General features: G+C 40.2%; 1 protein-coding gene across 2 annotated transcripts in view; it reads right to left on the reverse strand.

The window, feature by feature from the left end:
- Window positions 1–17,508, reverse strand: part of EFR3A (EFR3 homolog A) — a 151,976-nt gene that overhangs the window by 47,732 nt on the left and 86,736 nt on the right. For both annotated transcript variants that reach the window (XM_063451046.1, XM_063451045.1), the window contains exons 11-14: window positions 14,484–14,648; window positions 11,305–11,419; window positions 5,078–5,129; window positions 3,841–4,013 (exon numbers count right to left, since the gene is read on the reverse strand). In XM_063451046.1, coding sequence (XP_063307116.1) covers window positions 3,841–4,013; window positions 5,078–5,129; window positions 11,305–11,419; window positions 14,484–14,648 — 505 coding nt within the window. The remainder of the gene's footprint in view (window positions 1–3,840; window positions 4,014–5,077; window positions 5,130–11,304; window positions 11,420–14,483; window positions 14,649–17,508) is intronic.

Here is a 17,508-nt window from a genome sequence, read left to right on the forward strand (position 1 = left end):
ACTCATGGCTGTATTCTCAGGGAGACTTAAGGTGCCCTGCTGCAACCTACCACAGGCGGGGTTAGGGATAGGCGGCCGATCTCCCAAAGCTCCGATACACCACTCAAGTCGTGCAGTGCTCCTAACCCCCCATCACCCCCCTCCGCCCCCCCGGGCCGGCAGGGGTCATCCCGGGTCCCCACTGGGCTATTGGGACTATCAGCCCTGTACTTACCCCATGTTGCAAGCCCTCTACACACTGCAGGGTTCCACATGCAGGATGGCATGCTCTATGACAAACATCCTACTTCGCCTTGATGCAATCTTCCAGACGTTCTAGACAAGGATTCAGGAGCGCACACAAGCTGGATTGCGAGAGCAGCAGGAGGAACGAGCGGGAAGTGAGATGCTGGGAAAAGAAGGTCCTCCTCAAGGTGCTCCTGTATTACCAAAGCCCTCCAACTCTACAACTCGGGCCGAGAGTCACCCGAGGCTCAGCCTCACTGCATCATCCACACACACACTGAGGATCCCGCACCGCCGACAGTTTGCTCCCTCTGGGTCCTCCGCCTACCCTGGAAAGGGAAAGGACTTGGCTCCCAAGAGTACCTGAGTCCGTGGTTTCATGATGCAGGCTCTCACACAGGCCTGGGGCCAGATCAGAGCCTCACTCTGGCAAATGTATCGGGTCCTGGCCATACAACTCCTTTACCTCTGAGAGGGATCGGCTGATTTTGACACCAGGCTTGCCACATGTGACACCTGCGGCAGTACTATCTCCAGCAACACCAGTCATGTTATTACAGTATTGGATAATCATATTTCTATCAGCTTACTGCTTTTTTTTTATATATAGTTATGGTTTAACGATGCGTTTCATACACAGTTTGAGCGATATGCAATATGCAATATGAGTCGCTTAACATAAACTTGTTGTAGCAGGTTAAGTGAAGGAACTGCATGGCATGCGTGACCCCTCCTGTATATATGGTTATGTAGGGGCTCGCCTGTTAAGCCTTACAGGCCAGGCTGATATGGGAAGACCTAACAGAGTCAAATCTAGCAGGCCTACCAGTATGTCTAGTGCTAAAATGCTGTAAATACTCTACGGCTTGAGCCTTCTGGCGGGAAGCTTTCTGTCTCATGGTGTTACGGCTTGTATAGTCTGCACTATAGTGTCTGAGGCACGGCATATTATGTTATAGAGTCGCATTTATACAGTGCGGCAAGTGAATACGCTGTGCCTCCAGGGTACCAGATAAGTGTACACAAACAACATTATAAACATATATCAATAAACATCAAAGGTACTTCAGTCAACTCGTTACACTAAGAACTATGGTACTTGCGGTGCAGGATATTAGGCATGCATAGAGGTTTGTTTAGTGTCCACAAGAGTGTCCAGTCGCTCAGTGAGTCCCTGAGCGGTCTCTGTGTTATGGCATGTAGGGGCTAGCATTAGGACAATGTCCCATTGTGGCGAGTTTGCTAGACCCCCAGCAGGGTCTCCCTCACCCGACGCCTTCTTTGTTTAAGCGGTGTGTGTCTGGCGCTGGACTTCTGCTTCCCGCTGCTGTGCGGGTGTCCGTGCATCTTCTTGCCACAAACTCGGCTATCGCTAGGGTCCGGGTTTCCTCCACGTGTGGGAGTGACGGCGAAGCTGGTCTTTTTCTGTCGCTTGCGTGGTTTGTTCCTCCGCCAGTGTGGTCGATGCTTTTGGGCTCTCTGCCCTTTGGCCTGCCGCCCAGGTGGGCTCGGTTGCGTGTGGGTGAGTAGTTGAGGCGACGTTATGCCCGAGGGTATACCCTCCACTTTCTGCCGTCCGCGGGTCCGCTCTCCCAGCGTCGGTGGTGCAGGCGTCCTGGGTCGGGCTGCTTGTTGTCGCTTCCTGAGTGTGTCCCAGAAGCGGTTCAGTATCGCCTCTAGACTCTGTAGGGGTGATTTTCTTGGCGGTTGTGTTGATTGCGTGTTCACCATGTGGGCCTTGTTGTTGCCGGCCGCCATTTTAGGTGCTCCCTGTAAGGGTCTGCAGCCCTGCAGTTCAGGATCAAGCTTGTGCTGTTTTCTATGTGAGTCGAGTGAGGACCGGGATGACCCCCACCGGTCCGGGACAGGGGGGGGCGGGGACGGGGAGGGGGGGTGGGGAGAGGAGATGATTGTGCAGAGGGATCCACATTCGGTTTTACCATCCAGGAGAGCGGCCGTCTCTCCCTGGCTCGATCGCACGTAGGCCCCATGTGCTTTGGTCGGGTTCCCGGGCAGGGTAATTCTCGCTTGTGGGTTCATTTTATGCCTCTTGGGTCCCCTGACTCATCGTTTGCCCTCCGGCTCAGAATGTTGTCTGTTTTTGGGGTATTTATCCCCAATTTAGTCGCTTTGTGCAGGAGCTGCCAAGGTCTGGCCTGCTTGGCAGTTAGGCTCCGCCCCCCAGCGTACTGCTTTTTTATGTGTTATGTTTAGCCTTATCTATTATTTGTATAGGTGCTGCCTCTCTTGGTGGTCCTCGAAGCCTAGTGGCACTAATATCTAAGGTTTTTACCTTGCCAGTTGAAGCCCAGTTTTGATTTTTCACCTTGGCAAATATTTTACAACCAGTGTTCTGCACTGTGATAATCATAATTAAAGCGTCCTACAGTGTTTCTTATATTATCTTATAATTCCTCATGTCTAGGCTAGCTCCACATTTAAACCTAGCTAAATCGTCTCTGACCAATGTCTACATAGCCTGAATATTTCAGTTTTTTTTTTTTTTACAAAAATGGTGCACTGTCCTCAAATGCCTCACAACTGTTTTTCTCTGTAAGACGTTTTGCTTGTCTATGCTGTTGGGGCATTGCAAGCCCATGTATTTCTCTCTTTCTGCACTACAAAAATAAAGAATTCGTGTAAAAAAAAAAAAAAAAGGGAGATCAAAATCGGTGCAATTTAGGATAAGCCCTATTTAAGGGAAAGGAGATAGGGGATGGGTAGGATGATTTTTTGTCATTTATTTTTTACTGTGAAGTTTCTTTTGGAAACGAAACACGTATGACCAGAGACCTAGAATTGATTTAAAATATACATTTTTTTTAATCTATTTTACATTTGTTATGCCAATAAACCAACTTAAACCTATCCACCTGGTTCCTGATTCCAGTCTGGATAGTTGTACTGTTCTGCCGTTTAAAGGATTTCGATCTCCTATTTAAAGAAAAATTATTCCAAGGCACTTGAAACATTTGAAGTCTGTGAGTTCCATAATTAGTGGGGGGCTATTTGGATCCACTTACACAGCGTTGCACTATTTTTTTGTTGTTTTGTAATTTAGGTATTCAGCTATGTAAAGATGTGTACAATTTCTGCTGGCTCTGTCACCACCCCCCAAATTGATCATTTCACAAATATCTTTTGTAAAATGCTCATACAGACTGTTTTGGAATTTCACTGAAACTCCAACACAGGTAAAATATACCAGTAAGGACAACTTTGACTAATGTATTTTCCCTACTGTTGACAAAAAGGCAGAGCTACTGGTGTCAAACTTTGTCATTAGTGACAAATGAAACTAGGCTATATCTATTGAGCCTCCGGTGACTTGTGAGATCCTCCATAGACATCGGTGATGCACTCTCTGATATTAAAAGACCCACTGTTCCTATTTTGTTTTTTGTGGTCATATCGGCTTATTGTAATCACCAGTTATAAATGTTGTGCCCCTAGCATGCCCATCTAGCACCCAAAGTTGGGAGGTATGCATGGTTGGGTGGCAGAACTGTAACATGACTGTGCAATATACATGCACACACACACACACACACACACACACAAATCCCTGATAATTTTAATATCAATACAGTCAATTGTGCCTTAATAGACAGGTACCTGATGCCTCTTAGCTTTGCCCTGTTGTCGTGACGATCGATGAGATTGTGCAATATTTCAAGAACTAATTGTCTCAGTTCACAATCTTCCATAAGAGATGGAGACAGGAGTGGATCAAGAAATGGTAGGGGTAGAGCCGCTGCAATAGTCTTGGCTTTGTACCCTGACGTTACCTGTAGATAAATTATAAAAAATTACTGCATAACATGATCATGCAATGTGAACTTTTCTATCAGGATTATGTTCTCAACCCATAAAACACAGTAATAGTGGGACTGTCTGAGTCTGAACTGCAAGGCTCCTTAGTCTCCATGTTACAATGTGAACGTGTTAACCAAAGAGGATTCTACAAAAACAAATTACAGACTGTAAGACACAAAAACCTATCTATCTATTTAATGTTAAGGCTTTTTTGTACCCGAACATGTGAGCAAGCATGGCACAATGTCCCTACATCAATATCTCTTTTTTAATTATGCTTCCCTACGAGGAATTTTTCTCCATGTGATTACTCCAGGATACCTAGAATTTTGCCACAAATAATGACATAAAGGATCAAAGGAGCCTCTGATTTATTGAGCTATGTTATAGTTATCATATCACAGTAGATTCAAAAAATCAGGGGGGGGGGGGGGAATCTATGCGAAAAGCTTTTTTTTGTTGAATTAACAAATGTATGTTTTTTCAAGAACATCCTATTCTTGAAGTTTTGCCGCTTTTATATCTCTCCAATGTGTCTAACACCAGATAAGAGAGCTGAACATCTGCACTAATGGGTTTTGAATAGAAATCTATTTTTATTTCTATTTATTGCACTCTATCAAATGCATGTAGATAAAAACTGAACTTTGTCAACATACTTAAAGCAGCTGAGGACTCACTCTTACAGGTGATGATGTAGTGCAATCCTCAGAGAATTGGAGAGGAGCATGTTTACCTCTCATTAATGATCTCGATTTGGAGATGCGAAAAAAAAGCAAGGAAAACGTAGGAAAAAACCCTTTAAAATATTATTGCATATGATTAAAATCTTATTTTTTAGCTACTTATCACGGAAAATATAGCTAAGTTGAAGCTTGCATTTCTGACAAATCAACAACTTTAGTGAATAACTGTCAGATTTTGCATCACAGATTCCTGTTGTAGTAACCATGTAGTTGACAGATCATGACCCGGAACACACACTAACATAATCACAACCTTCTCTGGCACACATCGTTATATCCTGTGGTCTTACCATGAGCAGAGATCTGAGCAACATCAGTTGGATTCTCTTTGTCCCTAAATCACTAAAAAATAAAATAAAATAAAAAAATAAATATTAGCAACATATTTTTGGATTTTATTTTAATTATGAGAATCTCAATGCAAAGTGTGAAACATTAACATTATTATAATATTCAAAAGTCTGCTAAGACATCAAAATTCCTCATACGACAGCCCAAATTGAGGGGTTGCTGGAGAATCCTCGATATAAAGTAGAACATGCTTAAGTCTTTATGGTACTTTTAAAATCTTCCAAAGTACCGGTATTTCCCAGAAAAAGCCAATGAATGAGAAATGATTATATTGTTAACAGATCTACTAAATTGTGGGTTAGTAATTTTCCTATTGTTGCTTTTAGACTTGTTTAAAAGAAAAAAAAATGACTTCTTTAAAAAATAATAACATCAACAACAAAAAAAAGATTGTCTCCATTACAATTTTTTTCTCTCCAGTATAATGTTAGCTTGTAAGATTTCTACCTTAACAATGCAAGTCATCTGCTCATGGAGGGACTTCGCAAGGAGAACAGCATGTTACTATGACAACAGCCACGGGTCGTCATAGCAACAGACACAAGTATATTATATTTTTATGGAGAGTTTGTTGCCGTTGCAAAACTTAACTATTTCATAAATATAAAAATGTAAATAATATGTGAACTACAGTAGAGCTAACAAGACAGATACTATATTTCACACTCACACAATAAGTAACAGCAGAAGATCTGCACAGAGATTTAAATTTCAGAATTTTAGTATAATAAACAATCACAATGTATTGTTTTTAGTGTTTTAGTATTATTTTATAATACATATATAAATAAATAACTTTATATGTCTCCAGGATTACCCTTGCTCTCTGGGGGCAACCATTTAAAAAAAAACAAAAAACAAATTTGTATTCTTTTTGCAAGAAGCACAGCATATACCAAAACCACTGCAGGTAATCAAGAGCTCATGTGTATCCACAAATCGTGACATCAAGTACAAGTGCTTGACATCTTAGCAGATACGTGGTGCTTCTGACCAAAAACTGCCGAAGATTGCTGCCCCCACACAGCAAGAATAAGTCAGAGTTTATGTTAGCAGTACTCTGGGGCTATAGGACACAGTTTTCCTTTAAGAGTTTATGTTAGCGGTACTCTGGGGCTAGATGACACAGTTTCCCTTTAAGTGTTTATGTTAGCGGTACTCTGGGGCTATAGGACACAGTTTTCCTTTAAGAGTTTGTGTTAGCGGTACTCTGGGGCTATAGGACACAGTTTTCCTTTAAGAGTTTATGTTAGCGGTACTCTAGGGCTATAGGACACAGTTCCCCTTTAAGAGTTTATGTTAGCAGTACTCTGGGGCTATAGGACACAGTTTCCCTTTAAGAGTTTATGTTAGCGGTACTCTGGGGCTATAGGACACAGTTTTCCTTTAAGAGTTTATGTTAGCGGTACTCTGGGGCTATAGGACACAGTTTTCCTTTAAGAGTTTATGTTAGCGGTACTCTGGGGCTATAGGACACAGTTTTCCTTTAAGAGTTTATGTTAGCGGTACTCTGGGGCTATAGGACACAGTTTTCCTTTAAGAGTTTATGTTAGCGGTACTCTGGGGCTATAGGACACAGTTTTCCTTTAAGAGTTTATGTTAGCGGTACTCTGGGGCTATAGGACACAGTTTTCCTTTAAGAGTTTATGTTAGCGGTACTCTGGGGCTATAGGACACAGTTTCCCTTTAAGAGTTTATGTTAGCGGTACTCTGGGGCTATAGGACACAGTTTTCCTTTAAGAGTTTATGTTAGCGGTACTCTGGGGCTATAGGACACAGTTTTCCTTTAAGAGTTTATGTTAGCGGTACTCTGGGGCTATAGGACACAGTTTTCCTTTAAGAGTTTATGTTAGCGGTACTCTGGGGCTATAGGACACAGTTTCCCTTTAAGAGTTTATGTTAGCGGTACTCTAGGGCTATAGGACACAGTTCCCCTTTAAGAGTTTATGTTAGCGGTACTCTGGGGCTATAGGACACAGTTTTCCTTTAAGAGTTTATGTTAGCAGTACTCTGGGGCTATAGGACACAGTTTCCCTTTAAGAGTTTATGTTAGCAGTACTCTGGGGCTATAGGACACAGTTTTCCTTTAAGAGTTTATGTTAGCGGTACTCTGGGGCTATAGGACACAGTTTTCCTTTAAGAGTTTATGTTAGCGGTACTCTGGGGCTATAGGACACAGTTTCCCTTTAAGAGTTTATGTTAGCGGTACTCTAGGGCTATAGGACACAGTTCCCCTTTAAGAGTTTATGTTAGCGGTACTCTGGGGCTATAGGACACAGTTTTCCTTTAAGAGTTTATGTTAGCAGTACTCTGGGGCTATAGGACACAGTTTCCCTTTAAGAGTTTATGTTAGCGGTACTCTGGGGCTATAGGACACAGTTCCCCTTTAAGAGTTTATGTTAGCGGTACTCTGGGGCTATAGGACACAGTTTTCCTTTAAGAGTTTATGTTAGCAGTACTCTGGGGCTATAGGACACAGTTTCCCTTTAAGAGTTTATGTTAGCGGTACTCTGGGGCTATAGGACACAGTTTCCCTTTAAGAGTTTATGTTAGCGGTACTCTAGGGCTATAGGACACAGTTCCCCTTTAAGAGTTTATGTTAGCGGTACTCTGGGGCTATAGGACACAGTTTTCCTTTAAGAGTTTATGTTAGCAGTACTCTGGGGCTATAGGACACAGTTTCCCTTTAAGAGTTTATGTTAGCGGTACTCTGGGGCTATAGGACACAGTTTCCCTTTAAGAGTTTATGTTAGCGGTACTCTGGGGCTATAGGACACAGTTTTCCTTTAAGAGTTTATGTTAGCGGTACTCTGGGGCTATAGGACACAGTTTCCCTTTAAGAGTTTATGTTAGCGGTACTCTAGGGCTATAGGACACAGTTCCCCTTTAAGAGTTTATGTTAGCGGTACTCTGGGGCTATAGGACACAGTTTTCCTTTAAGAGTTTATGTTAGCAGTACTCTGGGGCTATAGGACACAGTTTCCCTTTAAGAGTTTATGTTAGCAGTACTCTGGGGCTATAGGACACAGTTTTCCTTTAAGAGTTTATGTTAGCGGTACTCTGGGGCTATAGGACACAGTTTTCCTTTAAGAGTTTATGTTAGCGGTACTCTGGGGCTATAGGACACAGTTTCCCTTTAAGAGTTTATGTTAGCGGTACTCTAGGGCTATAGGACACAGTTCCCCTTTAAGAGTTTATGTTAGCGGTACTCTGGGGCTATAGGACACAGTTTTCCTTTAAGAGTTTATGTTAGCAGTACTCTGGGGCTATAGGACACAGTTTCCCTTTAAGAGTTTATGTTAGCAGTACTCTGGGGCTATAGGACACAGTTTTCCTTTAAGAGTTTATGTTAGCGGTACTCTGGGGCTATAGGACACAGTTTTCCTTTAAGAGTTTATGTTAGCGGTACTCTGGGGCTATAGGACACAGTTTCCCTTTAAGAGTTTATGTTAGCGGTACTCTAGGGCTATAGGACACAGTTCCCCTTTAAGAGTTTATGTTAGCGGTACTCTGGGGCTATAGGACACAGTTTTCCTTTAAGAGTTTATGTTAGCAGTACTCTGGGGCTATAGGACACAGTTTCCCTTTAAGAGTTTATGTTAGCGGTACTCTGGGGCTATAGGACACAGTTCCCCTTTAAGAGTTTATGTTAGCGGTACTCTGGGGCTATAGGACACAGTTTTCCTTTAAGAGTTTATGTTAGCAGTACTCTGGGGCTATAGGACACAGTTTCCCTTTAAGAGTTTATGTTAGCGGTACTCTGGGGCTATAGGACACAGTTTCCCTTTAAGAGTTTATGTTAGCGGTACTCTAGGGCTATAGGACACAGTTCCCCTTTAAGAGTTTATGTTAGCGGTACTCTGGGGCTATAGGACACAGTTTTCCTTTAAGAGTTTATGTTAGCAGTACTCTGGGGCTATAGGACACAGTTTCCCTTTAAGAGTTTATGTTAGCGGTACTCTGGGGCTATAGGACACAGTTTCCCTTTAAGAGTTTATGTTAGCGGTACTCTGGGGCTATAGGACACAGTTTCCCTTTAAGAGTTTATGTTAGCGGTACTCTGGGGCTATAGGACACAGTTTTCCTTTAAGAGTTTATGTTAGCGGTACTCTGGGGCTATAGGACACAGTTTCCCTTTAAGAGTTTATGTTAGCGGTACTCTGGGGCTATAGGACACAGTTTTCCTTTAAGAGTTTATGTTAGCAGTACTCTGGGGCTATAGGACAGTTTCCCTTTAAGAGTTTATGTTAGCGGTACTCTGGGGCTATAGGACACAGTTTTCCTTTAAGAGTTTATGTTAGCGGTACTCTGGGGCTATAGGACACAGTTTCCTTTTAAGAGTTTATGTTAGCGGTACTCTGGGGCTATAGGACACAGTTTTCCTTTAAGAGTTTATGTTAGCGGTACTCTGGGGCTATAGGACACAGTTTCCCTTTAAGAGTTTATGTTAGCGGTACTCTGGGGCTATAGGACACAGTTTCCCTTTAAGAGTTTATGTTAGCGGTACTCTGGGGCTATAGGACACAGTTTCCCTTTAAGAGTTTATGTTAGCGGTACTCTAGGGCTATAGGACACAGTTTCCCTTTAAGAGTTTATGTTAGCGGTACTCTGGGGCTATAGGACAGTTTCCCTTTAAGAGTTTATGTTAGCGGTACTCTGGGGCTATAGGACACAGTTTCCCTTTAAGAGTTTATGTTAGCGGTACTCTGGGGCTATAGGACACAGTTTCCCTTTAAGAGTTTATGTTAGCGGTACTCTGGGGCTATAGGACAGTTTCCCTTTAAGAGTTTATGTTAGCGGTACTCTGGGGCTATAGGACACAGTTTCCCTTTAAGAGTTTATGTTAGCGGTACTCTAGGGCTATAGGACACAGTTTCCCTTTAAGAGTTTATGTTAGCGGTACTCTGGGGCTATAGGACAGTTTCCCTTTAAGAGTTTATGTTAGCGGTACTCTGGGGCTATAGGACACAGTTTTCCTTTAAGAGTTTATGTTAGCGGTACTCTGGGGCTATAGGACACAGTTTCCCTTTAAGAGTTTATGTTAGCGGTACTCTGGGGCTATAGGACACAGTTTTCCTTTAAGAGTTTATGTTAGCGGTACTCTGGGGCTATAGGACACAGTTTCCCTTTAAGAGTTTATGTTAGCGGTACTCTGGGGCTATAGGACACAGTTTCCCTTTAAGAGTTTATGTTAGCGGTACTCTGGGGCTATAGGACACAGTTTTCCTTTAAGAGTTTATGTTAGCGGTACTCTGGGGCTATAGGACACAGTTTCCCTTTAAGAGTTTATGTTAGCAGTACTCTGGGGCTATAGGACACAGTTTTCCTTTAAGAGTTTATGTTAGCGGTACTCTGGGGCTATAGTACACAGTGTCCCTTTAAGAGTTTATGTTAGCGGTACTCTGGGGCTATAGGACACATATAAATATATAAAAGGATAAAGCACCATACTACACCATTCCATAGTGGCCATGAAAAAAACACATCTTTGGGCACCGTCCAATCAGTTTGTACTCTTTTGGCACCCAAAAATATGAAAATGTCCACATTAGGGGTGTGTTCAAAAGTACCGATCTAGAACAAAGAATCCTTATATACTGTTCAAACTATTAAAGGAACACTCCACACACCCAAAGCACCTTGGTTTGCTGAAGTGCTTTATGTGTGACGAGTGTGCTCTTTTTTTATTTTACAAAAGTGCAGATTTCCTAGAAATTTACACTTTATAAATGAACCTTGTTACAGCCGCCTGGCCGTCAATCCGACAACCAGTCCTACTTTCTGGAACTAAACTCAAGAGGCAAGGCACGTGCCTCGCAAATATTTCTCATCGAGCTGCATTAGAAAGTCTGTGATTGGACAACCACAGAGAATCTGGGCTCGGGTAGAAGGTGGAGGGCTCGCAAATGCTGCAGACAAGAGAACAAGCTGTTTGTAGATATACCAAGTGAAATAATGCACAATGTTTTCATTGGGAGTATATCTACTAAACAGTCATTTTTATTTATTTTTATTTGGCAGTGGAGTGGCCCTCTATAAAGAAAGCTAGACACGGAGAGCTGTATTCATTCCCTTTTTTAAAATAAATATTACATTGTAAAGCGCTACGGAATCTGTTGGCGCTATATAAGTGGCAATACTAATAATAATATACACAAGGTCTTACCCAAGCTGGCTGGTATCAAGAGTATGCGAAGATATTCCAAACACGGGAACTTTCCCCATAATGAACATCATGATCTCTGACCTCTGGTAATCTGGTAAATTGCATCCAAAAAATCCTGAAAGAAAAAAATACACAGTTGAATAGATAAAAAACACAAACCACCCACAAGCCTCATAATAGATTTGTGAAACAGAATGAACACGTCAGAGATTGCTACTGTTACTGACTCGTCTGTTACCCAGCTACAGACAGAATGTGAATCACAGTCAGCTCCGTTCATTAGTGGATAACAGGCTTCTCACAACTGAAATATTTTTTTCCTTTTCAGCCTATTTGACGTTTTCTTCAGAGTTAATTATTATACGTGCTAACATACAGATTCGTGAGAAAACGAATATATGACAAGGAGTGCGTCACACATCGGGAGGCGCGTTTCACGGCTGAACAAGATGTAAGTCAGAGTTGTCACTTGCTATATTAAGTTATAAAAAATCAGATACATAAAACGTGTATATTAAATATAGTGTTATAAAAACATTTTTCAGTAATATATTCCTACAAAATTAACAAATATATTGCTGGAAAATGTTATTTTGCTTGAAAACCTATCTGATTTCCTTTATCCACCAACGCAGACTATACTACAAAACAATGTACTAACAATGCACTAAGTTACAATAGCCACGTGCGTATGGCTTATAACAGTGACAACACGTTCAGAATCACTGATCTAAAAAAACTTTAAAAGAAAATAAATGAAAATCATCATTAAAAAAATAAATTCATTCCTCTGTTAGCAATATATCCAGAAGACAGAGTGAGTAAAATCAAAGGTTTATGTTATATTATTAGAATTATTGGCATTTATAAGGCACAAATAAATTCCACAGTTGGGGAAATACAGTACAATATACACAGACCAATACAGGATGTAAAAAGCCTTGGTATGTGAGCTGAGAGCTAGCGGTTTTATACAAAGCACTTCACTAGATAGCATGTGAGCTCACACTTTACAGGTTAAAATGGGAAGTTGATATAAGAGGGAGCAAGGGGAATATCAAGGTTATTGCCGGAGAGAATTAAAAGAAAATTGCAGCCACTGGCAAGTTGTAAAGGGGATGAGGAGGTAATTGAGTGAGATTAGATTGTAAGCTCAACGACAATCTAACAAAGCGCTTTGCATAAGCTCACTGGCATGGCCCTCTTTACCTTTTGTATCGGTCCGTGTTTATTGTACGCTCCCTACTAATTGTACAGCGATGCAGAATATGTTGCCGCTTTATAAATGCCAGTAATAAATACATCTCAAGCAGCTGGGAAAGCTTGCTATTTATCACTCTCAAACGTTTGTGAAAACGGTGTTAGTCTATTTATAACAGTGAAAAAAAACTGGATTACCAAAGAGTAATCAAGGCTGGCAAACAATCATAGATAGTCTACAAAAGCTTAGAGTGTACTTTTTGGCCGACCACTGTTCTTAAACAAAGACTAGTAATGCAATATATATATATATATATATATATATATATATGTGTAGACCACCCAGGTGCAGCAATAAAATACACAATAAAGGTAATTACTTCCCGTATGTATCAGGTTGTAACAAGAGGATTCCTCAAAGGTCCTCAAAATGCAAACATAAAATATAAGATACACCTAAAAAATCAAGGCAGAGAAAAGATTCATATAATCAAAATGTGGCCCCTCTATGTAAATAATGCACTCACAAGATATCGGAGTATTAAGAGCCCATCAAGGTTTCTTTAAATGCTCAGCCACAGGCGTCCTCAATGTCCCAGGGTACATGTCAAACCAGGAACAGGTGATTCCAGCGTCCCGGATTGGGGGAACGAATAATGAGAGGACCTTTATAAGGAATTCTGGACTTTGACATGATAGGATGTTTCATTTCTGTTATTACCAATTACATTTTATTGTATTTTATTTTGCTCCTGAGGAAGTCTCCATTAGGAGACGAAACGCGTTGAGTTTGGTATTATTGCTTATTTTGGTCTCCTATCCGGCTGAAACCGAGGGACACAGAGACTAATTGATGAGCATTTTTATCTTTTTGTAAGTGCATTCGATTAAAGTGTTTATTTATATTCAAGCATTACTGTACTATGTCCAGTTTTTTCCTTTTGACATGTACCCTGGGACATTGAGGACGCCTGTGGCTGAGCATTTAAAGAAACCTTGATGGGCTCTTAATACTCCGATATCTTGTGAGTGCATTATTTACATAGAGGGGCCACATTTTGATTATATGAATCTTTTCTCTGCCTTGATTTTTTTAGGTGTATCTTATATTTTATGTTTATATAGTAATGCATTCTACCAGCTTCAACAACAACATACAAATACGCTCTACAATAACATTTTGCACTGAATACAATTACACAAGAGAGAATCTCACATTTTTATAAGTTGGAGGGACACTATAGTCAAACATTCATTTAAGAAGAGGAGCTGTCGCTTCCCAACATTTTCAATACTAAATTTATGTATCCCCACAAGTGAACAAGCTACGCTGGAAGCTAGGGGCTCCATTTTGGTTCCCTGTCAGTTAGTGTTATGCCTTTTGACCTGTAAAGACAAACTGAAACAAATGGGGGTTATTAAACAAAGGGTCATGATCTGATAAATTGTGCAAATTACTAAAAGTGGTAAATAACCATGGAACCCTGAAGGCACATTCCACTGGTGACTCATTTGCCTTAAATAAATGAAAATATGACAATTTGGTACGTTTCTCCTAAACCAAACAATATATGCCCTGGCTGTGCCAGAATTGAATCGGACTGTGATGTCAACTGCTACATTGTTAATATACACTTAGAAGAAGAAAATTGAGTTATCGTTTGAAAGAACGGTTAACACAAGTAAGGGGAGGTTTTCAAAGTTTTATTTACTGTGGACAGTTCTCTTTTCTTTAAGAAAATAGTAACATTTCACATATTTTTGGAAGAACTATGTTAAAGAAGGAGGCACATAACATTAGCTATCCCTCTAACTGGCATACTAAAAAGATTCACCATGGCATTGTATCATGCTCAAGTGCTCAATAAAATGGGATAGCACTTCATGTTTACAAAAATATAAACAATTAGGTACATGCATCCCGTGAATCTCATACCTTGCAAGTAACCCATTTATTTGTGAAACAGGACATTACTCACCGATAGTCTGAATGATTGCATTCTGTACAATGCGTTCATCGCTCTCTCTTGTGCTGGTGGTGAAGACAGTGCTTCCTGCAGAACTCCTCCTGTCTCCGAGCTCAAAATCCACGCTTAGTGTCAAATGTTTCAAAAGAGTATTAAACACTTCCAGGACCGTGGGACCTACAATGACAAAACTGAATTAATTGGCTTTTATGAAGTGTGTAAGAAGTAACTCTATTAATACAATGTACTGTACAATTCATTGATGATAATCTTCTTATGTATGTGCCACATGCACCAGATGTGAACTGCTCTCCAATGGCCAGTGCCGAGCTGCAAATATGAGCCATGCACTAACCATTAGTATGGAAGGGGCAGCCAAAAACAGTCTACCAACATATAGACAATATAAAGTTAAAACAGAAACCACTTGGGAAGGGTTAACCATAACGTGAATTTCCTCATTAAGCATCACCATGTGAAGAACGAATGGGGCCCAAATGGGTATTATTATGTTATTATTTATATAGCGCCAAGAAATTCCGCAGCACTTTACAGTGGGTGGACGAACAAACATGTAGTTGTAACCAGACAAGTTGGACACACAGGAACAGAGGGGTTGAGGGCCCTGCTCAATGAGCTTACATGCTAGAGGGAGTGGGGTATAGTGACACAAAAGGTAAGGATAGTATTAGACTAGTGACAGTTGCAGAAGATGAATCAGTTGGGAGCTATTAACAGTTTAACCCCTTAAGGACACATGGCATGTGTGACATGTCATGATTCCCTTTAATTCCTGAAGCTTGGTCCTTAAGGGGTTAATTCATACGCTTTTTTGAAGAAGTGGGCTTTTAATGATTTTTTTGAAGGAGCAGAGACTGGGTGAGCATCTAACGGAGGAGGAAAGTGAGTTCCACAGGAACGGTGCAGCCCTCGAGAAGTCTTGAAGGCGAGCATCAGAGGTGGGAGTACGGACAGAAGATAGACGTAAGTCTTCAGCACAGCGTAAGGGCCTAGACGGGACATACTTGTGTATTAGGGAGGATAGATAGGTGGGAGCAGAATTATGTAGAGATTTGAAAGCAAGAACCAGAATTTTAAATTGAGCCCTATATCTTACAGGAAGCCAATGTAGGGACTGACAGAAGGGTGAGGCGTGGAAGGTGTGTGAGGACAGGAATATGAGCCTCGAGTATCCTGCCTAGGGCCCTGTTGGATCTTAATCTTTATCCTTCTCTGTGGGAAGGTGCCCCTCCTTTTTTAAACATTAAAACATGTCTAATTTGAAAATGAAGAGTGATTTTGTATCTATAACGGATTACTTATCCAATATTAAAAATATTTACACATTTTCGGTTCTGGATGTGAGCTACTTCTGCTACATAAATTAAATATAGTTTGAAAATATTTCATTTGTTGGAAAAATGATACAAAACTACTACAATATACAAATGAAAATTTAAAAAAAAAAACGTGTGTTTTTTAACGTTGGAGTGTAGCACCAACGTAATAAGTACAATAAATATGTTTTGCGCAAGTAATTGATGACATTTTTTTTTCAATTTATTTAAATGCCTACAACCAAAAAAATATCCAAATAAACAATTGAATAACCAAGAAAGAAAGCAAACTATTCTCTCTGGGAGGCAGGGAATTATCATTCTCAATTTTGGCATTTTAGAAAGGTGAACTAGTATTACATTTAGCGTTTATGTGACATTTACATAATAACAAATCATGTAGTGTTGAATAGAACAGGTTTATAAAATTAGTAATAATCATAATAAAAAAAGAAAATTGTCAGCTCGGGTAATAAGGTTCCTTCACAGCATGACGTACCAATAAAGGTTTGTTTTGTTTTTAAATGAAATGCTAAAATCCCCTCCTTATCAAGCAAAAAAAAAAGTTCTAGGGCACCGAGGTGAAATTGTCCGTTACTGCTACAGCAGGGTTAATGTCACCTAAATGGAACAGGTGAAATGAACTGCAGTGATATGAAAAGCAGACACAGCTTGAAGAGAAATTATGTTCTAGGCAGTGATAGCTATATGTGGCTCCTGTGACACAGAAAGCCTTTAGTCTGACTTAGCATTGTGGGAACCGTAGTTTCCCAAACATCCAGAATGCTAAATAAACTTTGCTACTTTAGAGTCTAGATAATCACACATGTCAATATCATGATGCACTAAAGAAAACAACTAAATACATTGCCTGCTTGACAGCCAAGGGGGTGTAACAAAGTTAATTTATAAAAGTGGCAATCTTTATTGAAATTTGCACTTTTGTAAAATTAAGCCTGTGCACGTCGTCAAATGTTTTAGGGATCTGGAATGTCACTAACACATTCAAAATTGTATTCAAAACACAATATCAAAAGCCATGTCTTATTGCTGCTTAGTTTTCTGTAAATGAAGCAACTCTTTAAAGAACACACAGCAGTCAACGCAATCACATTTTTAGATGAAATATAACAATAAAATAAATCACAAAAGTCTTTAAACGAATTGTGTGAACACCCGATATGCAGATTAATGGTCTGATGAATACATATGGCATTACATTTTGTATCCTTGATAAGTTTGATGTATTACTTTGGAAGTTTTAGACTGAAGCGGCAAATAGATATAAAACACGTGGGCAGATTATAAAAGTGATGAAAAGAAACATGGGTTGTAAAAGCAAGACTTTGATATGTGGATATTCCAAGGTGTTGATGCTTTGTTCTGATAAAACCATTCTGCAGCACATTATAAATATATTATTTTTATTTATATTATTCTAAAATGTATGCTATCCATCTTCTTTTTTTCTCTTTTCTTTTAAAAGACTAGATTTGAGAAAAACAAAGAGCCAACAGTTCCTAGGCTTACTGTATTGAAAAAAAAATAAGAAAACTGAACACACAAGTGCCAAATAGAGTATGAATAATGAAGGTTTAACAAACTGATAAACAATCGCTTAAACAATAAACAGACATGAAACTCCTAAGAAAGACTGAAGGCAAATATAAGAAAGCCATGTATATCCTCCAATTACTGTT

The sequence above is a fragment of the Pelobates fuscus genome, chromosome 4 (assembly GCF_036172605.1).
Source record: "Pelobates fuscus isolate aPelFus1 chromosome 4, aPelFus1.pri, whole genome shotgun sequence".
Classification (NCBI taxonomy): Eukaryota; Metazoa; Chordata; class Amphibia; order Anura; family Pelobatidae; genus Pelobates; species Pelobates fuscus.